The sequence below is a fragment of the Scyliorhinus canicula genome, chromosome 9 (assembly GCF_902713615.1).
Source record: "Scyliorhinus canicula chromosome 9, sScyCan1.1, whole genome shotgun sequence".
NCBI lineage: Eukaryota > Metazoa > Chordata > Chondrichthyes > Carcharhiniformes > Scyliorhinidae > Scyliorhinus > Scyliorhinus canicula.
In genome coordinates, this window is record NC_052154.1 from 144,938,502 (window position 1) to 144,961,147 (window position 22,646).

A 22,646-nucleotide genomic window follows, 5' to 3' on the forward strand; every position below is an offset into this window, starting at 1 on the left:
GAAATTTGAGCTCCCCTCGGGGAACATGTTCAGGTACCTGCAGGTAAAGGCGTTTGCTAGGCGGCAGGTGGAGGGATTCCCTTTGCTGCCCGCGAGGGGGGCAAGGGACAGGGTGCTTTCGGGGGTCTGGGTCGGGGATGGGAAGGTATCTGATATCTACAAGGTAATGCAGGAGGTGGAGGAGGCGTCAGTAGAGGAGCTAAAGGCTAAGTGGGAGGGGGAGCAGATCGAGGATGGGACATGGGCGGATGCCCTGGAGAGGGTTAACTCTTCCTCCTCATGTGCGCGGCTTAGCCTCATCCAATTCAAGGTGCTGCACGGGCCCATTTGTCCGGGACTAGGATGAGTAGGTTCTTTGGGGGCGAAGACAGGTGTGTCAGGTGTTCGGGGAGCCCAGCGAACCATGCCCATATGTTCTGGGCATGCCCAGCACTGGAGGAGTTCTGGAAGGGGGTGGCAAGGACGGTGTCGAGGGTGGTAGGATCCAGGGTCAAGCCAGGATGGGGACTCACGATTTTTGGGGTTGCGGTGGAGCCGGGAGTGCAGGAGGCGAGAGAGGCCGGTGTTTTGGCCTTTGCATCCCTAGTAGCCCGGCGGAGGATCTTGCTACAGTGGAAGGATGCGAGGCCCCCAAGCGTGGAGGCCTGGATCAATGACATGGCAGGTTTTATTAAGCTGGAGAAGGTCAAATTCGCCCTGAGAAGATCGGTACAAGGGTTCTTTAGGCGGTGGCAGCCTTTCCTCGACTTTCTGGCTCAGCGATAGGGAACTGGGTCAGCAGCAGCAGCAACCCGGGGGGAGGGGGTGTTGACTATATTTATTTTATTTTATTTCTTTTCAAGTTCTCTTGTTGTTTACTGGGTTTGGGGGGGTGGGGGGGGGGGCTCAATATATGCGTTGCTACGGTTTTGGGGCTGTTATGCTTATTATGTTGTTTTATTGTTGTTTGTTACTGTTTGATGTTATATATTTTGTAAAAAATTTTCAATAAAAATTATTTTAAAAAAAACAAGTATGTGTAAAGCATCTGAACAGAAACATCTTCCAGCATTAGGGATATTAGCTACCAACACAAAATTCAAACAAGGGGAAAAACTTTCATCTGTGCCAAATTGGTTTCTTGTATTGTTTGTATAAATAATAACAAAGGCCCTCAGTTATGTTGAGAGAATGGGGAAGAGGGATTTGCAGTCCATCGAGCAGAACAATGAAGGGGAAATTTGATAGGGTGTTCAAAATGAAGAGAGCTTTTTATACAGCTTCCACTGACAAAAGGGTTGATCACCAGAGAACACATAATTGAGTATTAGCAAAAGAACCAGAGGGGGAAGGAGGAGAATTTGTTTTCTGCAGTGAGTGATGATGATCTGGAATGCAATCCCTGAGAGGTGATGGAAGCAGATTCAACAGTAACTTCCAAAGAGAATTGGATAAATACTTGAAAAGTGAAAAATCTGCAGTTATGGGGAAAGAGGAGGAGAGCAGGGACAGATTAGATAGTTATGTCAAAGTGCCTGCGTAGGCCAGATGGGCTGAATGGCCCCTTTATGTGCTCTGATCGCATTATTTAACATTTTGTCTCGGTTTATATTGTATTAGGAACCTTGATGTTTGCACCAATTAGTTGTGAACTTCTATAAATATGAATTTCTGCTGCACCCCCAATTATAGTAGAAACAGCCTATCTGGAATTGCCACACTCCTCTCCCTTCCCCCACCTCTAATCCAATTTTATCTGAACACTGCATTTATTGTTGAATCACTGACAGTGTAGGACATCGTACCAACTATCCATTATATCCCACTCAACTGTGGTTTTGATTAACCCAACAATCCAGAAACTTTCAAAGTTGTTGTTTGTTCCTATGATGAATGAAATGTTGCAACTTGCTGTGCTGAAACACTTATTCATGTCTTTATTACCTCTAGATTATATTACTCTAATAAACTCTGCTGCCAATGTTCTAACTTGCACCAAGTCCTGTTCACCTATCACCCGGAGCTCGCTGTCCTAGACTGGCTCAAGGTTCAGCAATGCCTCAATTTCAAAATTTTCATACATCTTTTCAAATCCTTCCATGGCCTCACCACTCCCCCTCTCTGTGACGTCCTCCAACCCCACAACCCTCAGAAACATCTGCGCTCATCTAACTCTAGCCACTTAAGGATTTGCAGTTTTAATCTGTCCATCATTGGTGGCTGAGGTTCAGCTACCTGGGTCACATGGTCTGGAATTCCCACCCTAAATCTCTCTGCCTCTTTCTTGTTCTTTAAGATTCCCTTTAAAACCGACCACTTGGACCAAGTGCTACCGTGGGCAGCACGGTAGCACAGTGGGCAACACGGTAGCACAATGGTTAGCACAGTTGCTTCACAGCTCCAAGGTTCCAGGTTCGATTCCCGGCTTGGGTCGCTGTCTGTGCAGAGTCTGCACGTTCTCTCCGTGCCTGCGTGGGTTTCCTCCGGGTGCACTGGTTTCGTCCCACAGTCCAAGGATGTGCAGGTTAGGTGGATTGGCCACGCTAAATTGTCCTTAGTGTCCAAAAAGGTTGGGTGAGGTTACTGGGTTACGGGGATAGGGTGGAGGTGTGGGCTTAGTTATGGTGCTCTTTCCAAGGGCTGATGTAGACTCGATGGGCTGAATGGCCTCCTTCTGCACTGTAAATTCTATGATCTATGAAGTATTTGGCTGGCTGTCCTGACATCTCCTTGTAAGGCTCAGTGTCTAATTTTGTTTCATGATGCTCCTGTCAAGTGGACTATTCTATTACTTTAAAGACACGAGATGAATATGACTTGTTGTGAGATTTGAACTCTTGACCTCTTGGCTGCTCAGTCCAGGACTACAATCACCATGCAAATATTATTATAAACTTGATACATACCACATTTACCCATTAGATTAACAGATACGAGTATTGGGCCAGAATAGACATACCGAGGTAGTAGCCATACGTTGCTTTTTTGTATTCTTCCCAAGAAATTTTGTTGTCTTTGTTCAGGTCGTAGTCCCGCCACACCTTTGCTACATTTTCATAAATATAACGTTTCTGCACCCGTATAATCCATGCCTTCAGCTCTTCAGTGGTCACATACTGATCCTGGTTATCATCTATCCGTTCGACAATTTTTCTGCAAAGACACACATTGAGCATATCAATGTTAAATATGTACACATTCACTGACAATCAACATCTATGTCAGTATAATAATCAATTGTGAAACTCTGCCTCTGGCATAGACTCTCATTACATTGAATCATTGATCAATATTAGTTTATGCTACACTCAGTCAGGATGTTGTGGTTTCAACAATCGCTTCCACTCATGACAAATACTTTATTATAACTCTGAATTATGGAATCAGGCAACTTGCTCAATATACTTTGCATCTTCAGGGACTTGTGGTATGAAGGCCTGTGTTGAGGGGAGGTGATGGCACAGTGGTATTGTCACTCGACTAGTAATCCAGAGACCAGGGACAATACACACGGTAGATGGTGAAATTTGAATTCAATTTTTAAAATCTGGAATTAGAAGTCGAACGATGACCATGAACCTATTTGTTGATTGTCATTAAAAACCCACTGGCTCACTAATGGCCGTTAAGGAAATGTCCTTACCTGGTCTGGCATGCATGTCACTCCAGACCTAGTGCAATGTAATTGACTCTAAAACTGCTCTCTGAAATGGCCTAGCAAGCCTCTCAGTTCAAGGGCAAGTAGCGATGGGCAACAAATGCTGGTCCAGTCAGTGGTGCCTCCATTCCACAAAGTACTTTTTTAAAAAACCTGTGTGAAGGTGGACATCCCAACGGGATGCAGACACTTAGCCACGTTGTCATGGGAATGCCCCTTTCAGAAATGTGTTCTCTCATCACATGGCTGTAGTGATGTCGTTGTCTGGGTGGAGCTGGGCTGTGGCTCTGGTTTTTAGTTTTGTTTTTGAGCTGGAAGCTGCTGTGTGGGTCTGAGTTTTACTTTCAGTTTTAGACTTTTGGCTGCTGTATTCAGACAACAAGGATCTTGGAGTCTCTCTTCCTCTGCATGTTAAAAGGTGTCTGGACCACTTGATACTTTAAAAGTGATAACTGCTTTCTGTAAAGAATTGATACCTACAGTTTTGGTTTGTCTGGTATTGGATGTTGTTATCAAGTTGAAACAGCAGAAAGGGAAGTTATTAAGGGTTATATAAATATGGAGTACTAAAGACTGTGTGGGGATATTTGTAGTTGATAAAAATGCTTACTGTGTGTATTTATAAAATGTTAACTGAATTCGTAGAATAAATTTTGTTTTGTTTAAAAGTGCTTCAGGCCTCTGTTAAAATAACACTTGAAAAGTAGGCCCTGGTGCTCCTCATAACCAAAATTAATAAACAGTTGTAGGTCAGGTGATCTCCATGATATAATTTGGAGTTTTCTGAACACTGGCCCATAACAACGTGGATACTGGATCATCCTGCGAATTGATTTTGTGTTGCTGTATTTAAAGCAACTAGGGAGTTGCAGGCTTTTCTTTTAGTGGACGCTACCATCAATAGCTCTGTATTAGTAGAAAAATATCATGAAATATAGTATGAAAACGATAAAGTTAAATTAGTCCAACACAAGTTTTGATTTGACCAAAGAGTCTACCCACGGCAAACAAAATTGCTCTGGCATTGTGGAGACAAGAACATTGCTAAATTTATTTTGTTCACTTCAGATGAAAACGCCGACAATAAAAAAGTTGTGGATACAACAATAACCTGCATTTATATACTATCTGTACTCAAATTCTACACAGGAATGTTAACAAACAAGATTTGATACCAAGCCACATAGATATATCACACCATGTGACTAGATTTTTGGTGAAGGAGGTGAGATTTAAGAACAATCTTAAATAAGGAGATGGTTTTAAACTTGGAGATGTGGTTGACAGTGAGAATGATACGGATCGACTGCAGCACGATGTGCATAGGCTTGCAAGATAGCAGACAAGTGGCAGATAGAATTTAGTACTGAGAAGTGTGAGGTGATGCATCTTGGCAAAAGGAATAGGGAGAGGCAATTTGAAAATGAAATGAAAACTGAAAATCACTTATTGTCACGAGTAGGCTTCAATGAAGTTACTGTGAAAAGCCCCTAGTCGCCACATTCCGGCGCCTGTCTGGGGAGGCTGGTACAGGAATCAAACCATGCTGCTGGCCTGCTTTAAAAGCCAGCGATTTAGCCCAGTGAGCTAAACCAGCCCCAATTTAGATTTATTGGTACAGTTCTACAGTGTGTGCAAAGACAAGAGACCTTGAGGTCCATGGGTATAGATCCTTGAAGGTGGCAGGATATGTTGAGTGAGTAGTTCATTAAGCCTATAGGATTTGGGGCTTCAGAAATAGAGATATTGGGCAGGATATAACCACTGTGTTCAGCCCGGCGCAGATCAGGGCACACCAGTTAAATAGCTGGAAAGACCAAAAGCGGAATTTGCAGTGGGCATGAATAAGCTTGCTATCTAACTGGCCAGCTCTGATGGAGAGTTCCGGATCACACCCAAATATGGCAAGCATATCATTAACTCTCATTTGTATTCATTTAGAGTCATAGATGTCTGCATCATGGAAACAGGCCCTTTGGCCCAGCTGGTCCATGCCGCCCAGTTTCTATCACTAAGCTAGTCCCACTTGCCCGCATTTGGCCCATTTCCCTTTATACCTACCCTGCCCGTATAACTGTCTAACTGTTCTTTAAAGGAGAAAAATGTACCCACCTCTACTACCACCTCTGGCATCTCGTTCCAGATGCTCACCTCCCTCTGTGTGAATTTCCCCTTTGGTCTCTTTTGTATCTCTCCCCTCTCACCTTAAACCTATGTTGTCTAGTTCTAGACTCCTCTGCCTTTGGGAAAATATGTTGACTATCTACCTGATTTATGACCCTCATTGTTTTTCATTATCCCATCAGCAAGATTGAAGTTGAATGCAACGGCTTCCCGGGGACTAAACAGCTCCCCCGTGTGAAATCACGTGGGCATCGCTTCGCTCTCCTTTTTAAAAACATGAAGCTGGTGCAATGGCTCCTGAGGGGAATTGAGGACTGAGTAGCCATTTCCATTTTCTGGCATGCACTGGAGGGGACTGGAGTTGCTGCCCCATTGCTTGGGGGAGGGAGTGCAGGACCTCTCAGGGCGGTTGGGCATGGTTAGGGAGCTGAAGATTCTGGGTCAGCTTTTGGGTAATTTCTGGGTCGGGGGCAATTTTGGTCTTTGAGGTCTTCAAGCCATCTTTAAATATTGTGGAGACCAATAAAAGGGGCAACTACAGCTGCTGCCTGTCTGTCCTACCAAACATTTCCAGGACGGGGGCCTGTTCTTGGTTCCATGCTGACGGTCACTTTAACTCCCTTTGACAGTGAGCAACCTCTAGCTTCACAGCTGAGAACTATTGCCTTGTTAATTGTAAGAGAACTTCACAGCTGCAGGTTGTGTTTGCTGCTTGTTCCTGCTGGTGGCTGCAAATGCCTGGAGGCTGCTGTTACTGTTTCTTTCCTTTTCTGTAGGCGGAAAGAAGGACAATTTGTTCTTGGATACATGGGGTCCTGGAACACCGGGCTCAGAGGATGTATGGATCCAGAAGACAATCTGGTTTAAAGCAAGAAGGGACCAGGTGCGCGACATTGATCCAGGTGGGCCACATGATGACGCTGTTGAAGAAATGCTCTCGCAGATTGCTGATGCTTTTGCTGTTGGCGTGGTGAGCACTGCATGTAACTAGCACATCACCAAGGGTTAAACACACTGGAAGTCAAGGATGTTCAACTGCACCTTGAGCGCCAGTGGAATATGTGGATACCAAGATTTGGTTCTGGTGAAATTGGCCATGTGGGAGGGCCTGCACAGCTGGATGGAAAATGGTCCTGATATGTGGATCAAGTCACATCGATGGTGTAATGTGAGAGTACCTTTAAGAAATGGGTGTTTAAGAAATGTAACTTTAAGAAATGGGTGTTTATTAGTGATTGCAGAGTGTGGGTGGAGCTGGGCTCTCTGTCAGCTTTTTACTTTTGTTTTAGGCTGTTTGCTGCAGGGTGTGTTTTAGTTTCATTTTCAGTGTTGGAGCTGAAGCCAGACAGATCAGGTGTACTGTTGATCTCTCTGCCATGAAAAGACTATGGGCGCGATTCTCTGCTGCCCACGATGGGTCGGAGAATAGCGGGAGGGCGTCCCCGACATTTTTCACGCCCTCCCGCTATTCTCCTCCCCCACGGCCGCCCCACGACACGAATCGCTGCTCGCCATTTTTTACGGCGAACAGCGATTCTCCCCAGGCCGACGGGCCGAGTTCCCAGGCCTTTACGACCGTTTTTACGACAACAAACACACCTGCTTGCTGCCGTCGTAAAAACAGCCGCAACATGCCCGTTCTGGGCATCCAGGGCCCCGATTGGCACGGCAGTACCACGTGCCAAGGGGGGCATGGGCCTGCGATCGGTGCCCACCGATCGCGGGCAGTGCGTCCTCTTTCTCCCTCCGCCGCCCCGCAGGATCAGTCCGCGGGGCGGCCGAGGGAGATGACGGCCCCGCGCATGCGCGGGTTGGAGCCGGCCAATCCGCGCATGCGCGGCTGACGTCATCGTGCGCGTCAGCCGACGTGACGCTTGGCGCGCGGACTTAGCGACGGTCACTAAGCCCGCGATGCCGTGCTTCGAGGGGCCCTGCTGCTAGCCCCGCCCGGGGGGGGGGGAGAATCGGGTCCCGGGAGGGGGCGCGGAGGCTGCCGTGAAAGAATCGCGCCCTTACTCTTGATCATTTGGTGAATTCAGAATTATAAATGTTTTCAGTAGTGAATGTAAACCTGATGTGCTTCTGTTAAAAGGTGTTTCTTTGTCTTCTGGATGTTGTTTGGGAAGTTATTATGGATTACTTAGTGTTGTATTCTTTGGGGGTTGTATTTGAATTGATGGCTGCTAAGATGTTCACTGTATGTTTCAAAAAGGTTAACTTGAGTTCATAGAATAAACATTGTTTTGCTTTAAAAAATACTTTTCCATTTCTGCTGTACCACACCTGTAGAGTGGGCTGTGTGCTCCCCATACCACAATCTATTGAAAGTTGTGGGTCAGGTGAACTCCATGATAAACTTTGGTGTTCTCTAAACCCTGGCCCATAACAATGGACAAATCATTTCTACGACAAAGTTCTGAACATGATAACACATTCTCAGGCTTATCCTTCATTTCTGTTGCAGAACCTGCGAGGGGTAATACGGTGTGTTCGTTTTTTTTGTGCTCATATATCTTTGTGCTGGTACCAATATGGAACGGCGGCGTTTCCTTGTTGTTTAATGATTAGTGTGATATGTGGAATGTTACGTAGATAATTTTCAAATGTTTGTTGCTGTTGACCATTTAATAAACCAAATATTCTCAAGTGGCTTCTCGTGGGTACAAGTGCCTTGTCCCAGATGATGATTATTGCATTGCATTTCAATCAAACTTAGAAACCTGAACGGTTTGTCTGAACTCAAGAACCATCAGCCCCATAGAGGCAGCAGCCAAAATCAAACGCTCAAGAGCTGGGCTTCAGCACTGGGGATATCCTCGCGACCATAGGGCAAGTGTGTGGATCAGGTGACGGCACCCGAGCACAGTCTCCCTAATGTTCTCAGTAGGGGTCTGGGGTCTAGGGGCTCCTGTTAGGGCTGGGGTGAGGGTGCAAAGCAAGGATTTTGCAGCACATCTGGCTCGGTGGATGGCACTCTGAAAAAAGGTGGGACACATAAGTGGGGGAGGCTTGGGTGATTTGAGAGTCCCGGGGTGGAAACCCCTAACTAATTGTCGGCCTCTCTCCTCCAATTTTTTACTGATACAACAACAAAGATTAAAGAACAAAGAAAAGTACAGCACAGGAACAGGCCCTTCGGCCCGCCAAGCCTGCGCTGACCATCTAAACTAAAATTGTCTACACTTCCGGGGTCCGTATCCCTCTATTCCCATCCTATTCATGTATTTGTCAAGATGCCCCTTAAATGTCACTATCGTCCCTGCATCCACCACTTCCTCCGGCAGCGAGTTCCAGGCACCCACTACCCTCTGTGTAAAAAACTTACCTCGTACATCTTCTCTAAACCTTTCCCTCACATCTTCAACCTATACCCCCTAGAAATTGACCTCTCTACCCTGGGAAAAAGTCTCTGACTATCCACTCTGTCTATGCCCCTCATAATTTTGTAGACCTCTATCAGGTCGCCCCTCAACCTCGTTCGGTCCAGCGAGAACAAACCGAGATTATTCAACCTCTCCTCATAGCTAATGCCCTCCATTGCAGGCAACATCCTGGTAAATCTCCTCTGCACCCTCTCTAAAGCCTCCACATCCTTATGGCGTCCAGAATTGAACTATACTCACTATACTCCAAGTGTGGCCTAACTGAGGTTCTATACAGCTGCAACATGACTTGCCAATTTTTATACTCAATGCCCCGGCCAATGAAGGCAAGCATGCCATATGCCTTCTTGACTATCTTCTCCACCTGTGTTGCCCCCTTCAGTGACCTGTGGACCTGTACACCTAGATCTCTCTGACTGTCAATACTCTGAGGGTTCTACCATTCACTGTATATTCTCTACCTGCATTAGACCTTCCAAAATGCATTACCTCACATTTGTTCAGATTAAACTCCATCTGCCATCTCGCCGCCCAAGTCTCCAAATGATCTAAATCCTGCTGTATCCTCTGACAGTCCTCATCGCTATCTGCAATTCCACCAACCTTTGTGTCGTCTGCAAACTTACTAATCAGACCAGTTACATTTTCCTCCAAATCATTTATATATACCATGAACAGCAAAGGTGCCAGCACTGATCCCTGCGAAACACCACTAGTCACAGCCCTCCAATCAGAAAAGAACCCTTCCATTGCTACTCTCTGCCTTCTATGACCTAGCCAGTTCTGTATCCATCGGCTGGTGTTGCTGGTCCCAAACATATATCCTCACGGTGCTGGTGGCAGGTGAGGCAGTCAGATGCCAGAGAAGACGGCAGCAGCATTGATGCAGTCCAGAGATGGCACCCCTTGTGCAAGGAGCTGCCGCACTCCCTGAAGACTCGGCCGTCCATCAGGTTGAGGAGGAACCTAAAGGGGGACGGCCCAAGGTGCACTGGTGTTGTTGGTCTTTCAAGGAGATGACGGACAGCATGTACCGCAGGAGACTGTTCAACAAAGAGACAGTGCGGAACCTGTGCCATATCCTCGTGGACGTGGCATTCCGTGGAGGATGAGGAGGACATTTTCTCCCGGTGTCTGTGAAGGCCATCGGAGCCCTGACCTTCTATACGACCTGTTTATTCCAGGGCTCAAACGGGGACTTTTGCGACATTTTCCAAGCTACAGCCCACAAGTGCATCCATGAGATCACGGGACTTTGAGCTGGACCAGGCCCAAATGATGCCTGGGCAGCAGAATTGTCTGGTATCGTCGAGATTTCCAGGTCAAGGGGCAATAGATGGCATGCATATTGCCTAGTGTGCACCAGCCAATCAGGGAGTGCCCTTCATTAAGAGGAAGGGGTCTCTCTCTCTGAATGCTCAACTTGTGTGCAACCATTACACACAATGGTTGTAATGCACGAGTGTGCACATTCCCAGGGAGTGTGCATGACAGCTACATCCTGTGACACAAGATCCCTGGTGCCCTCATGGACCACCATAGGATGATGGGTTGACTCTTGGGGATAAGATGTACCAGCTGAAGTCCTGGCTGATGACGCCAGTGCAGAGTCAGAGCTGAGACAGAGACCCGATATAGCGAGGCCCATGCTGCCAACTGTGCTATCATTGAGTGGTGCATCAGACTGCTCAAAATGTGGTTCCAATGAAAATATTGTCATGCCATCATGTGCATTGGCCGCTGGCAAATTCATATCTCTTTCTAAGCTAATTAGTCTCTACAAGCATAGTAACCAGTCAAGATCCATGCATGATGACACCCATTTGTATGGTTTTTAAAAAGTGCTCTCATTAGAATCAATCTATTTATCAGATATCAAATGTGTGGAAGAATATAAGGTAACAGGAGATGTTTGAACTGTCCCAACAAATCAGCCCCGGCAAATGAGAAAAACAAAACGATCATAAATGTCGGCAAAAACGAGTTGAAATGATTTGAATTTCTTCAAACCATCACCAAGAGTAACAAGAAGAGCAAAAGAGCCAACACATAAAATGAAGATTTAGCCACACAACCCAGCAGGAATGGTGCGAGCCATTCAGTTGTATCAAACCGCTACAGAAAAGTCAATATAAAATGAAACGGGACAGAACGCCCAGCAACAACTTAGGCACTGGAAATTACAACGGCACACCCAACCCTGTGGGCCTGGCAAAGTCTTCCTTACTAACATTTGGAATCTTGTGCTAAAACTGGGACAACGGTCTCATAGCCTCGTCGAGCAACAGTTGACATTGTCATACTCACGGAATCATATCTTCCAAACAATATCCAAGAAACTACCATTACCATCCCTGTGTATGGCCTGTCCCAACAGCGACATACAGTTGGGAAGGAGTTGCCCTGGGAGAGCTCAACATTGATTCTTGGCCCCATGGAGTCTCATGCCATCAAGTCAAACATGGGCAAGCAAGCCCCCTGCTGGTTACCACCTACCAGCATATCCCCCATTCTACCATTATCAACAGGCTGGGGGATTAACCCTGGTTCAATGTAGAGTCCTTGCAGGCACTTTCCTCCAAGTCGAATAGACTGGACCAGGAATTTTCCTGACTCCTGCTACCAACATTATGAATGAAAATCGAACCCTATATCGCCGTTGCTTCGCTGTCGCTGGATCAAAATCCAGGAACACCTTCCCCAACAGCATTACAGGTGCACCGACCCAACATGGACGGCAGCAGTTCAAGAATTGGCACCCACCACCTTCTTAGTGGCAATTATGGACAATAAATGCTGACCTGACCAGCAACACCCACATCCCACAAAAGAATATTTTTAAAAAGTTGACATGAGGCAAGGCCACATTTTGTGCTGTCAACATCTATGGTGCGGAGAGAAATCGGAGATTAACTCAGGGGGTCTTCAACTGCATTAAGTTGGCAAGGAAAAGATTTTGAATAAGTCCTCGGAAGGCTGGAAAATTAATTGCGTATCAAAATGCACACCCAGAAAATTTGTAAAACTGCAGAATACAACTGAGAGCACAAATACATAGGCTGGAATTCTCCAGCCAATGAGATTCTCTTTTCCCGCTGGCAGGCACCCCTACCAAAGGGTTTCCCAGTGGCATGGGGTGGCTGCGATAGGAAATCCCATTGACAAGCAGCGGCAGTAGAGATCCCGACCCCAGCGGACAGCGGGTCTCCGAGAAACACGCAGCTGGGGGAGCGGAGAATCCCGCCCGTAAATGTTGTTATTCCATCATAAATGAAGTACTTTTCAGATAGTGCAAAAGAAGTCTGAGAGTTAACAACATGGAAGTAAAAATAGATGCTAAAGAGCTTTACATGTTGACTAAGGGCATTAGGCTGATTACTGCAACCTAATACGTACAGTATTACAAGTCTCTCAGTGCTGAATAATCAGAGTGCATATCACATGTGTCACAAGAATATCTTGCTATACTTGTCCCATACTTCTAACTACAGGATCATATTTCAATCCTCTTCCAGTCTAGTATGGCACAGTTCAGCAGCGGGAATTAGAGCAAGCGTTCAAAGGGTGACCAAAGTTTACATACATGAAACCAGAACCTTTAGTGCCACATCTGCACTACAACAATTGCATTGCAGTTTGACTTTGCATCTATCCTTCAGTAAACAGGTTAAATCGAAATACATTTCCGGACTTCACACCAGAACAACGTGGGGTGGGATCTCCATTAGAAGAGCACTTCACCCTATTTTGCTCTTGACTAAAGTGTCACTCTGATTTTCATCTGGTATAAACATAACGTCAATCTCTGGATTGGAGTCTATTACCAAGTAGGTAGTTCTAGCAAAGCATGCATACATGCACAGTGCCAAGTTTTAAAAATCAGGTTGTGGGTTGTAACCATGACAACCTGAAGGCAGGCAGGTGCAGGTTCTCACCACCTCTTCCGGTCCCTCTCAAAAAAAGTGTACCTGCTAATAAATTGCAAAATTGTGAACAATTAAACGGCTGGATTCTACAGAATACAAAACTGGAACCATGGAACTGTTACAACACAGAAAGAATCCATTCGGTCCATCACATCTGTGCCAGCTCTCTACAAGAGCAACTCAGTTAGTCCCACTTCTCTGCTCTTTTCAGTCGGCCAGTATAAAATTTCTCCACAGATATTGCTCAATTCCCTTTAGAATGCCATGATTGAATCTGTCTCCATCACATTCTTAGGCAATGCCTTCCAATTCTATAGGCCATAAGACATAGGAGCAGAAGTAGGCCATTCGGTCCATCAAGTCTGCTCTGTCATTCAATGAGGTCATGACTGATCTGATTCTCCTCAACTGCACTTTCCCCCCTTATCGCCATACACCTTCATTTGTTTACTGATTTTAAAAGTGTCCATCTCAGCCTTGAATATATTTAATGACCCTACCTCTACAGGCCTCTGTGGTAAAGAATTCCACAGATACACTACCCTCCAAGAGAAGAAATTCCTTCTCATCTCGGTCTTAAATGGGTGACTCCTTACTCTGAGAGTATGCTCTCTGATCCTGGACTCCTCCACAAGGAAAAACAACTTCTCAGCATCTACCCTGTCAAGCCCCGAGAATCCAATACATCTTAATAAGTTTGCCCCTCATTCTTCTCAACTCGAAAGAATACGGTCCCAACCTATTCAATCTCTCCTCATATGAAAATCCTTCCATACCCAGGATCAATCTGGTGAACCTTCTCTGAATTGCCTCTAATGTCAGCACATCTTTCCTTACATAAGGAGCCCAAAATTGTTCACAGCATTCAGGGTGTGGTCTAACTTGTGCCTTGTATAGCTTTAAAAAGACTTCCCTCCATTCCCAACATTCCATTTGCCTTCCCTATTACCTGCTGAACTTGCGTGCTAGCATTTTGCGATTTATCCACAATGACCCCAAATCCCTCTGTGCTGCAGCTTTCTGCAGTCTTTCTCCATTTAAATAATATTCAGCTCCTTTCTTCTTCCTACCAAAGTGCATAACTTCACATTTTCCTACATTATATTCCATCTGCCATGTTTTTGCCCACTCGCTTAACTTCTATGTATCCATCTGTAGACTCTTTGCGTCATTCACACCACGTGCCTTTCCACCCATTGCAACTTAGCAATAGTTGATTCACTTCCGTTGTCCAAGTCATTAATATATATTGTAAATAATTGTGGCTCCAGCACAAATCCCTGTGGCAATCCACTAGTTACATGTTGCCATCCTGAAAATGCTCCTCTTATCCCAATTCTGTTTTCTGTTAGTTAGCTAATCCTCCATCCATGCCAATATGCTATCCTCAATACCATGGGTTAGTACTTTAAGTTACTTCTGTGTGGTATCACTTTATGGAAATCCAAGAGTATTACATCTCCTGGTTCCCCTTTATCTGTATTGCTCGATACCACCTCAAAGAATTCTAATAAATATGTCAGGCATGATTTCCCCTTTATGAAGCCATGCTGATTCTACTTGATGATATTAGGTGACCGGAATTCTCAGTTTGGGAGATAAGTATTCCTGCCAATACTGAATACCGTGTGATTTGCGTTTCCGTTGGGGGTGCTTTGCGGTGAGCCAGTCAGGACATGCAAATATGCCAGCACTCTGCCGGCACAAATTGAGAGCAATTTCTGGCCCAGCAGGCATTGTAACCACTGTAGTGGTTGGAATTGGTGCCTGACAGCTAGAGCTGTTTTTAATGTGCTCCACTTACCACACACTCACTGCAGCCATGACGAAGGCTCAGAGAAGACCAGCTCCCTGAGGTCAGGAGTCTGAGGTAGACCCACAGCTCCATGCCAGTGAGGAGAGGATGGACACCCTCTTCCCCAGGGTGGGTGGCAGACTCAAGTCCGTCAACCTGAACAGTGCCTGGGAGGTGATGGCAGAGACAGTCAGCACTGCCAGTCTCACCAGGATGAGACAGCTGGTGATCCTGAGGGGAGGAGGTCACTGGTGAGCCCTCTGCCCTGAGAGGGGCAGAGAACCAAAGGCCACGGTGCAGATGTCCTTTGGTTGGGTTGAGCTCTGCTCATCCTCTTCTTCCTCTGTGGTGGGGCAGTGCTTCTGAGGAGTGCCAACACCAGGTGGGCCCCTGATTGAGCTTGGCCACACCCATTCACTTGATGATACAGCTGGGGTATGATGGTGTCCAGAGGGGCAGCCTGGCTGGGCTGCTAGATGACCAGAGGCTCTCTGAGCATTCACAGGACAAAGTGCGCACTCATCAGTGTGAGCAGCCAAGAATCACCCATAGAAAGATATTTCCTCATGTCTTTGGTTCTTTTGACATTCACCATAAATCAATGCCTTCTGGTTCCAACCCTTTCACCAACCCTTCCACCAACGTTTCTCTCTAACGTAGCACGGTAGCATTGTGGATAGCACAATCGCTTCACAGCTCCAGGGTCCCAGGTTCGATTCCGGCTTGGGTCACTGTCTGTGCGGAGTCTGCACATCCTCCCGGTGTGTGCGTGGGTTTCCTCCGGGTGCTCCGGTTTCCTCCCACAGTCCAAAGATGTGCAGGTTAGGTGGATTGGCCATGATAAATTGACCTTAGTGTCCAAAATTGCCCTTAGTGTTGGTGGGGTTACTGGGTTATGGGGATAGGGTGGAGGTGTTAACCTTGGGTAGGGTGCTCTTTCCAGGAGCCGGTGCAGACTCGATGGGCCGAATGGCCTCCTTCTGCACTGTAAATTCTATGTAAATCATCTACCTGGTCCAGATACATCAACCTCCTTCTCCAAAAATAACAGCTCCAGCCCCTCAACCTATCCACATAACAAGTCCCTCGTCTGTGGAACCATTCGCACAAACATTTACTGTACCCTCTGTAATGGCATTGCATCATCCCTAAAGTGTGGTGCCCAGAATTGGACTACTTCAGGTCGAATCGGTTTTTCAAAAAAGATACAGCGTAACGTTCTTGCTTTTGTATTCCACACCTCTATTCATAAAGCCCAAGGTCTTGTATATCTTATTAAGCATTTTCTCAACCTGCCCCAACATTTTCAACAATTGTTGCATGTATAGCCCCAGTTCTCACTGCTCTTGCATCCCCTTAGAGTTGTAATCTATGCAACTTAAACTATGATGTTCAATAGACTTGGAGGGAATGGTAGAGCAAATGGATTCTAAGCATAATTTGGATGGATTTTTTTTGAACTCTTCCAAACTTGCCCAAGAAGTAATTACATATCATCCCTTGCTCTGATAATAATAATCTTTATTAGTACCACAAGTAGGCTTACATTCACACTGCAGTGTAGTTACTGTGAAAATCCACTAGTCGCCACACTCTAACGCCTGTTCGGGTACACGGAGGGAGAATTCAGAGTGTCCAATTCACATAACAGCATGTCTTTCGGGACTTGTGGGAGGAAACTGGAGCACCCGGAGGAAACCCACGCAGACACAGGGAGAGCGTGCAGACTCCGCACAGTGACTCTAGCGGGAATCGAACCCGGGTCCATGGTGCTGTGAAGATGATAATGGTCAATCAAAAGTTGGCTGACTTTGAATTTATCCCATTGTTAGTTACATGTGTTTTTTGAAACTTTTTATGAATGTTTGCAGGATATAATTTGCTAAATCTGTGTTCAGGCTCACTGGATCACCATAAGTGAGAAATGACAGAAACTCCAGCCAGTCAAACTGAATGTCTATAAAAGGAATATGTCCGGCTCTCTGCTCCACACTGTGCCCACCTGAACCAATCATGGGGCCAATAAAACCATGTTCTTAATGCTAAACAACTTTCTGTCCAACAGCTTTAAAGAGAACCTGCAGGAAATATATATAGTATCCCCCAGTTGGATGATAGTAGGGGATTCAGCAATGATAATGCCATTGACTGTCAAGGGATGATGGTTAGATTCTCTCTTGTAGATGGTCTTGCTTGACATTTGCGTGGCACACATGTTACTTGCCACATATCAGCCTAAGCCTGGATATTATCCAGGTCTTGCTGCATTTTGACATGGACTGCTTCAGTATCTGAAGAGTCATGAATGCTGCTGAACATTATGCAACCAATAGTGACCATCCCCATTTCTGAGCTTGATGGAAGAAAGGGCATTGATGTAGCAGCCGAGGATGGTTTGGTTGAGGACACTTGCCTGAGGAACTCCTGCAGTGACTTCCTGGTGAAAAGGTGATTGACCTCCCAACAGCTACAACCATATTCCTTTGTACTTGGTAGGAGTACAATCAATGGAGGGTTTCCTCCCTGATTCCCACTTACTCCAGTTTTGCTAGGGTTCTTCAAGTCATACTCGGTCTCATGTGGTCTTAGTATCAAGGGCAGTCACTCTCACCTCATCTGAAATTTGCATGTGAGGAGGAACTTTTGTTTTGATACAGTGGGTGGTAATGACCTGAAACTCTCTGCCCACAGGGGTGGGGGAAGCAGAGACGGTCAATGATTTTGAAGGGAAATTTGATGGGCATGATGGAAATGAACTTGCACGGTTATAGGGTTTGAGCGGGGGAAGGGGTCTGACTGGGTTGCTACATGGAGAGCTGGCATGGACTTGATGGGCTGAATTACCTCCTTGAAGCCACTGAAATACATTTGACGGTCAGCTACTGTTGTAATGTAGAACTCATACCAGCCAGGTCCCACAAACAGACACGTGATAATGGCTAAATTCTGTTTTTAGTGATGTTGGTTGAGGGATAAATATTCAAAATAGTACCATGAGATCGTTCACATTCACCAAAGAGGGCGAATGAAGCCTTTTGTAATATCCCAGCCAGAGAATGGATTCTCTTTTCCCAGCAGCAAGGGGTGGCTTCAATTGAAATCTCAAATACCTCTCTTGGGTTACCTGCCAGTCCTCTCATTTCCAGAGAAACTTCCATACAAACATATGAATTAGGAGCAGGAATAGGCCATTCGGCCCTCGAGACTGCTCCGTCACTCAATAAGATCATGGCTAATCTGATGGTAACCTCGACCCCATATTTCTGCCCACTCCTGATAACCTTTCACCCCCTTGTTAATCAAGAACCTATCTAGTTCTGCCTTAAAAATTTCCAAAGACTCTGGACTGGATTCTCCGCTGACCGGAATCAGGAAAGGTGATTGGGCGGACAATCGGTGATGAAGCCAAAATCGAAGCCGGCGCCAGGCATCTGCCAGAATTCCATGCTCCAAAGTCTTGACAGCAGCGTCAATACGTTCTACTCCACAAGTACAGTAAACGCCGTTGGCATATCATTTGTGCATCTGACCTGGTTTCTCCGGGGCCTCGCAATGCTCCACCTCCGCCGGGAGGAATTACCGACGGAATGTTTCACTTGTAGCTTCAAAAATCAGGAAACAGGTGCCATGGCCGATAAGGGAGAGGGGATACAAAGTGTCCAACATCACTCTAGTGTGCTGACAGTTGTGCCGCTGGCAGGGGGGCTTCTGCCAGGGCCAGGGGGAGAAGCGGGAGGCGGCCAGGAGGTATGCCAAGGGGTCGGGGTGAACAGGCATGGAACATAGAACATAGAACAGTACAGCACAGAACAGGCCCTTCGGCCCTCAATGTTGTGCAGAGCAATGATCACCCTACTCAAACCCACGTATCCACCCTATTCCCGTAACCCAACAACCCCCCCCCCCCCCCCCCCCCCCCTAACCTTACTCTTTATTTTTTTTTTGACAATTTAGAATGGCCAATCCACCTAACCCGCACATCTTTGGACTGTGGGAGGAAACCGGAGCACCCGGAGGAAACCCACGCACACACGGGGAGGACGTGCAGACTCCGCACAGACAGTGACCCAGCCGGGAATCGAACCTGGGACCCTGGAGCTGTGAAGCATTTATGCTAACCACCATGCTACCGTGCTGCCCCTCATTGCTGCACGCAGGCCACTGAGTGCCCACTGGAAACCTAGTGTCACGGATCATATGGATGTCCCCGCAAGCCACCCCTTACATACCGTCTGGCTCCAACTGACCCATCAACAGGATGGGTGTGCTCCAGCGCAACCAGTGCCATGTTGTTGGCTGGGATGTGTGTGTGGGGGGAGTGGAATGCTAATATGTGGCTGCAGCTTGCCAGCCTCTCGAGTGTCAATCCCGACCACGATGAATACGATACAGTCTTTCATGGGAATCGATCGTGTTCCACATGAAATCGGTGCTAGCCCATTAATGGTTGATGGATTGCTCCGGGAGCGGCACCACTTTTGTTGTCATAGAAGTCCACCTGTCCTGTCGTCAACACTTAGGGCTAGATTCTCCAATTTTCAGGCTATGTCCGGAGGATCCATGGTGTTTTACATCAAAAAAGCCGGCTGTGCCCCAGCACCGATCATCCGACCAGTGAGGGGCTACATCACGTAAAACACCCGGCGTCCACGACAAAAATGGGCAGAGAACCACCGAGTCCGTGACCGTGCATGTGCGCGGCGATGGCCTGCAGTGGTCCTGTCGTACAACATGGCGCCGGCCATGCCAGATAAAGCCCCACTACACACCCGATCGCCACCCCCCAAGAGTCCCCCCAGCCCTCATCGAAGACCCCCGGCCAGCAGCACGGCTCCCACCCCACTGTGGTGGCGGTGGATACAGTCCACAGCTTCCATGCTAGGTTCCCGGCCGCCGAGACCACACGTCCCCCGCGCGGTCGGGAACTCGGCCCATCGGGGGAGGGCCTTCCGTCCTGAGGCCGTCCCAACAGTGTGCGACACGCTCCTCGATTGTGCCATTTTGGAGGGAGCGGAGCATGCAAAAACAGGCGCCGTCCCTGATTCCATTGTAAAAGAGGATTCTCCGCTGATCACAAAATCGGCGTCGGGGAACGGAGAATCCTGCCCTTTGTCTCTGAAAGGGAGAATCCCACCGTCTACCTCCACTGCCTTTTGGGAAGAGAGTTTCAGAGACTCACCATCCTCCGAGAGAAATAAAATTTCCCTTCATCTCTCAGGTATCACCCCGTAAATCTATCTGCCCATGAAAGTATTCATGAGATAAATTTGTATGCAGGCAGGATCCAAGATGTTGCTTCAGCTTGCTTCAGTCCAAGAGAAACTTGAATGTTTTTGCTGAGGAGAAATTCCGCACAAGCAGGCTGTAATTCCCCTCCCTCCAGTTAACTTTTAAATTCAAGTTTAAAAGTGGTGGGCAGCATGTCGGCGTGGCACTAAAAGCTTAAATTAATTGCAGGCAGGTTGAAAAGTTTCCAATCTACGTGGCTACATTTTGCACCTTGCAATGTCATATGGAAACAGTGTGTAAGACTGGAAAAGGTGTGTCAGACCACCCCGCAGGGTTATTAAATGATTTTTTACTGGATAGCACACAAAGTTCTGACAACCTTGTTGTTCAATGTTGTTTGATTTTAAAACTAATCACTGCACTAATAGCCGGCTGAGGCTATTTCCTAGGAAATCAGTGTGACTCTTCAACATATCTCGTGTTCCTTGGCATACATTGGGTTTGGTTCCCGTAACCGTGAAGGTAAGTCGTTAGCAATAATTCTGTCAGTGACACTCTTGCTTCAGAAGGCTCAGTCCACACGCCCAAGACTTCAGCAAATCTATCTTGTACTGAAGGAGCGCTGTACTGAGGGTGTGCTGCACTGTGAGTGATGCCTGGCTGGATTGCACATTCCTGAGACTAAGTGTTGACGCCAGGGCAGGATTCGCGGACTTCCATGACAGCAAATCCTGCGCCACACCTGGACCGATTCTGCCACTGTTGAGGGGCTAGCACCGGCGCCACATGGAACACAATCGATTCCAATGAGAAATGTTGCGGGATTCACCAGGTCTGTGATTGACACTCAGGAGGCTGACAAGTGCCGCATATACACACTTCACTCCCCACACATACTCATTCCAGCCAACAAGATGGCACTGGTTGCATTGGAGTACGCCCATCCCGCAGGCGGTTCGGCTTGGGGCCAGAGGGCACCTGGAAGGGGTGCCCTGTGGGGACACCCATACGACCCGTGTCCTTAAGTTCACAGTGGGCAGTCAGCGGTGTGCGCAGCTGCATGGCTGCCTTGCCAGCTATGGTGTTCCAGGCTATCCACCCCGACCCCACAGCCTACCTCTTGGCCACCTGCCACTACTCCTGGCCACCCCCCCCCCCCTTACTACTCCCCCCGGCCCTGCCAGAAGCCCCTCGGTCAGCGGCACAACTGTCAGCAAACTATGGCGATGTTCGGCACTTTCCGTACCCCCTCTCTCTTCCTCAGCAGCCTGTTTCGCAAATTTTAAAAGCACAAGTGAACCTTGCCGTCGGGAATTTGCCCCGGTGGAGGCGGAGAATTGCGGAGGCGCCAGTGAATACCGGGTCAGGCCCATCAATAATATGCCAACGGTGTTTACTGTACGTGCGGAGTGGAATGCACTGACGTCACTGTCGAGGCAACGGAGAATTGCGATTTGGCATGAACCCAGCAGCAGCTATGATTTTGGCATCGAAACCAATTCTCTGCCCAATCGCTTTCCCAATTCCAACGTCGGCCGACAGAGAATTCAGCCCGCCATCTTTTAGATGAAATATTAAACCAAGTCCCCATAGCACGCAGGAGAGTTCTCCAGATCTGTTGACTTGGCCTATATTTATCTCTCAGCCAACATAATTAAAGACCATTACCACATTGCTGCTTGTGGAAGCTGGTCGTCTGCAAATTGGCTATCACATTTCCTTACAGCTGTGGCTACACATCAAAGAAAGTGCTCCATTGGCTGTGAAGTGCTTTCGGACGTCCTGGGGTCAAGTGGGGCTATATAAATGCAAGTACTTTCTTTCTATTTAAAGAGCGAGCCCTAATGTACATGCCAAAAGTAGTTGATGGCTGGACAGGCGCCCACTGCCACGTTTCCGTACGAACAAGACACTTCTCCAAAGACACTGCCTGTTACTCTTTTGGGAATTGTGTAACAGCAGCAGATCCTAAAACGAAACTCTGCAATGAAGTTTGGAAGCTAAAAGTTTGTTGTGAAGTACTGCAGCCTGCTGCAGTCGCATTTATACTTAACTGCAGTCACTGGGTTAACATTTCAACCTGCACTTGTATACTGCAGAAACCAATCTACAACTTTAAGCGTGCGGAACAGTCTCAATAATGCGCTGTACTTAACAGGGACTGAGTTCCAACCAGCTTTGTCTCTTTGTTTTTAAACTTGTGAAATTGGCAGGCACAGCTGGCAGGGGGATCTTGACACCTTCATTTATTATCAGTACAATCTTACCGCAGCCTCTCCACGCTCTCCTCCGGGGTGAGCTGGTCGAAAGTCGTGGCTTCTTCCTTGCCCAGAAAGGCCTCATGGTCGTACTGGAAGTTTTCCGAGTCGGCGTGGACCTGATCGCTCAGCTCGGGCTCTTGGTGGACCCGCTCGTGTCTCAAAGTGGGCTTCGGACACACTCCGGCTATGTAGAGAAGCAGGAAATGGAACAGGCGCGGACTCCCCATGTTACAATTTGTACCTCGAATAAAAGATACAAACAATAAAAAGATACAATTCTGCCAAGACTCA

At 47.1% G+C, this 22,646-nt stretch overlaps 1 protein-coding gene across 2 annotated transcripts in view; it reads right to left on the reverse strand.

Annotated features, from left to right (window-relative positions):
• rcn1 (reticulocalbin 1, EF-hand calcium binding domain) overlaps window positions 1–22,646 on the reverse strand; it is a 66,595-nt gene that overhangs the window by 43,731 nt on the left and 218 nt on the right. For both annotated transcript variants that reach the window (XM_038807852.1, XM_038807853.1), the window contains exons 2-3: window positions 22,362–22,596; window positions 2,939–3,132 (exon numbers count right to left, since the gene is read on the reverse strand). In XM_038807852.1, the coding sequence (XP_038663780.1) occupies window positions 2,939–3,132; window positions 22,362–22,582 (415 nt within the window). In that variant the 5' untranslated portion in view covers window positions 22,583–22,596. The remainder of the gene's footprint in view (window positions 1–2,938; window positions 3,133–22,361; window positions 22,597–22,646) is intronic.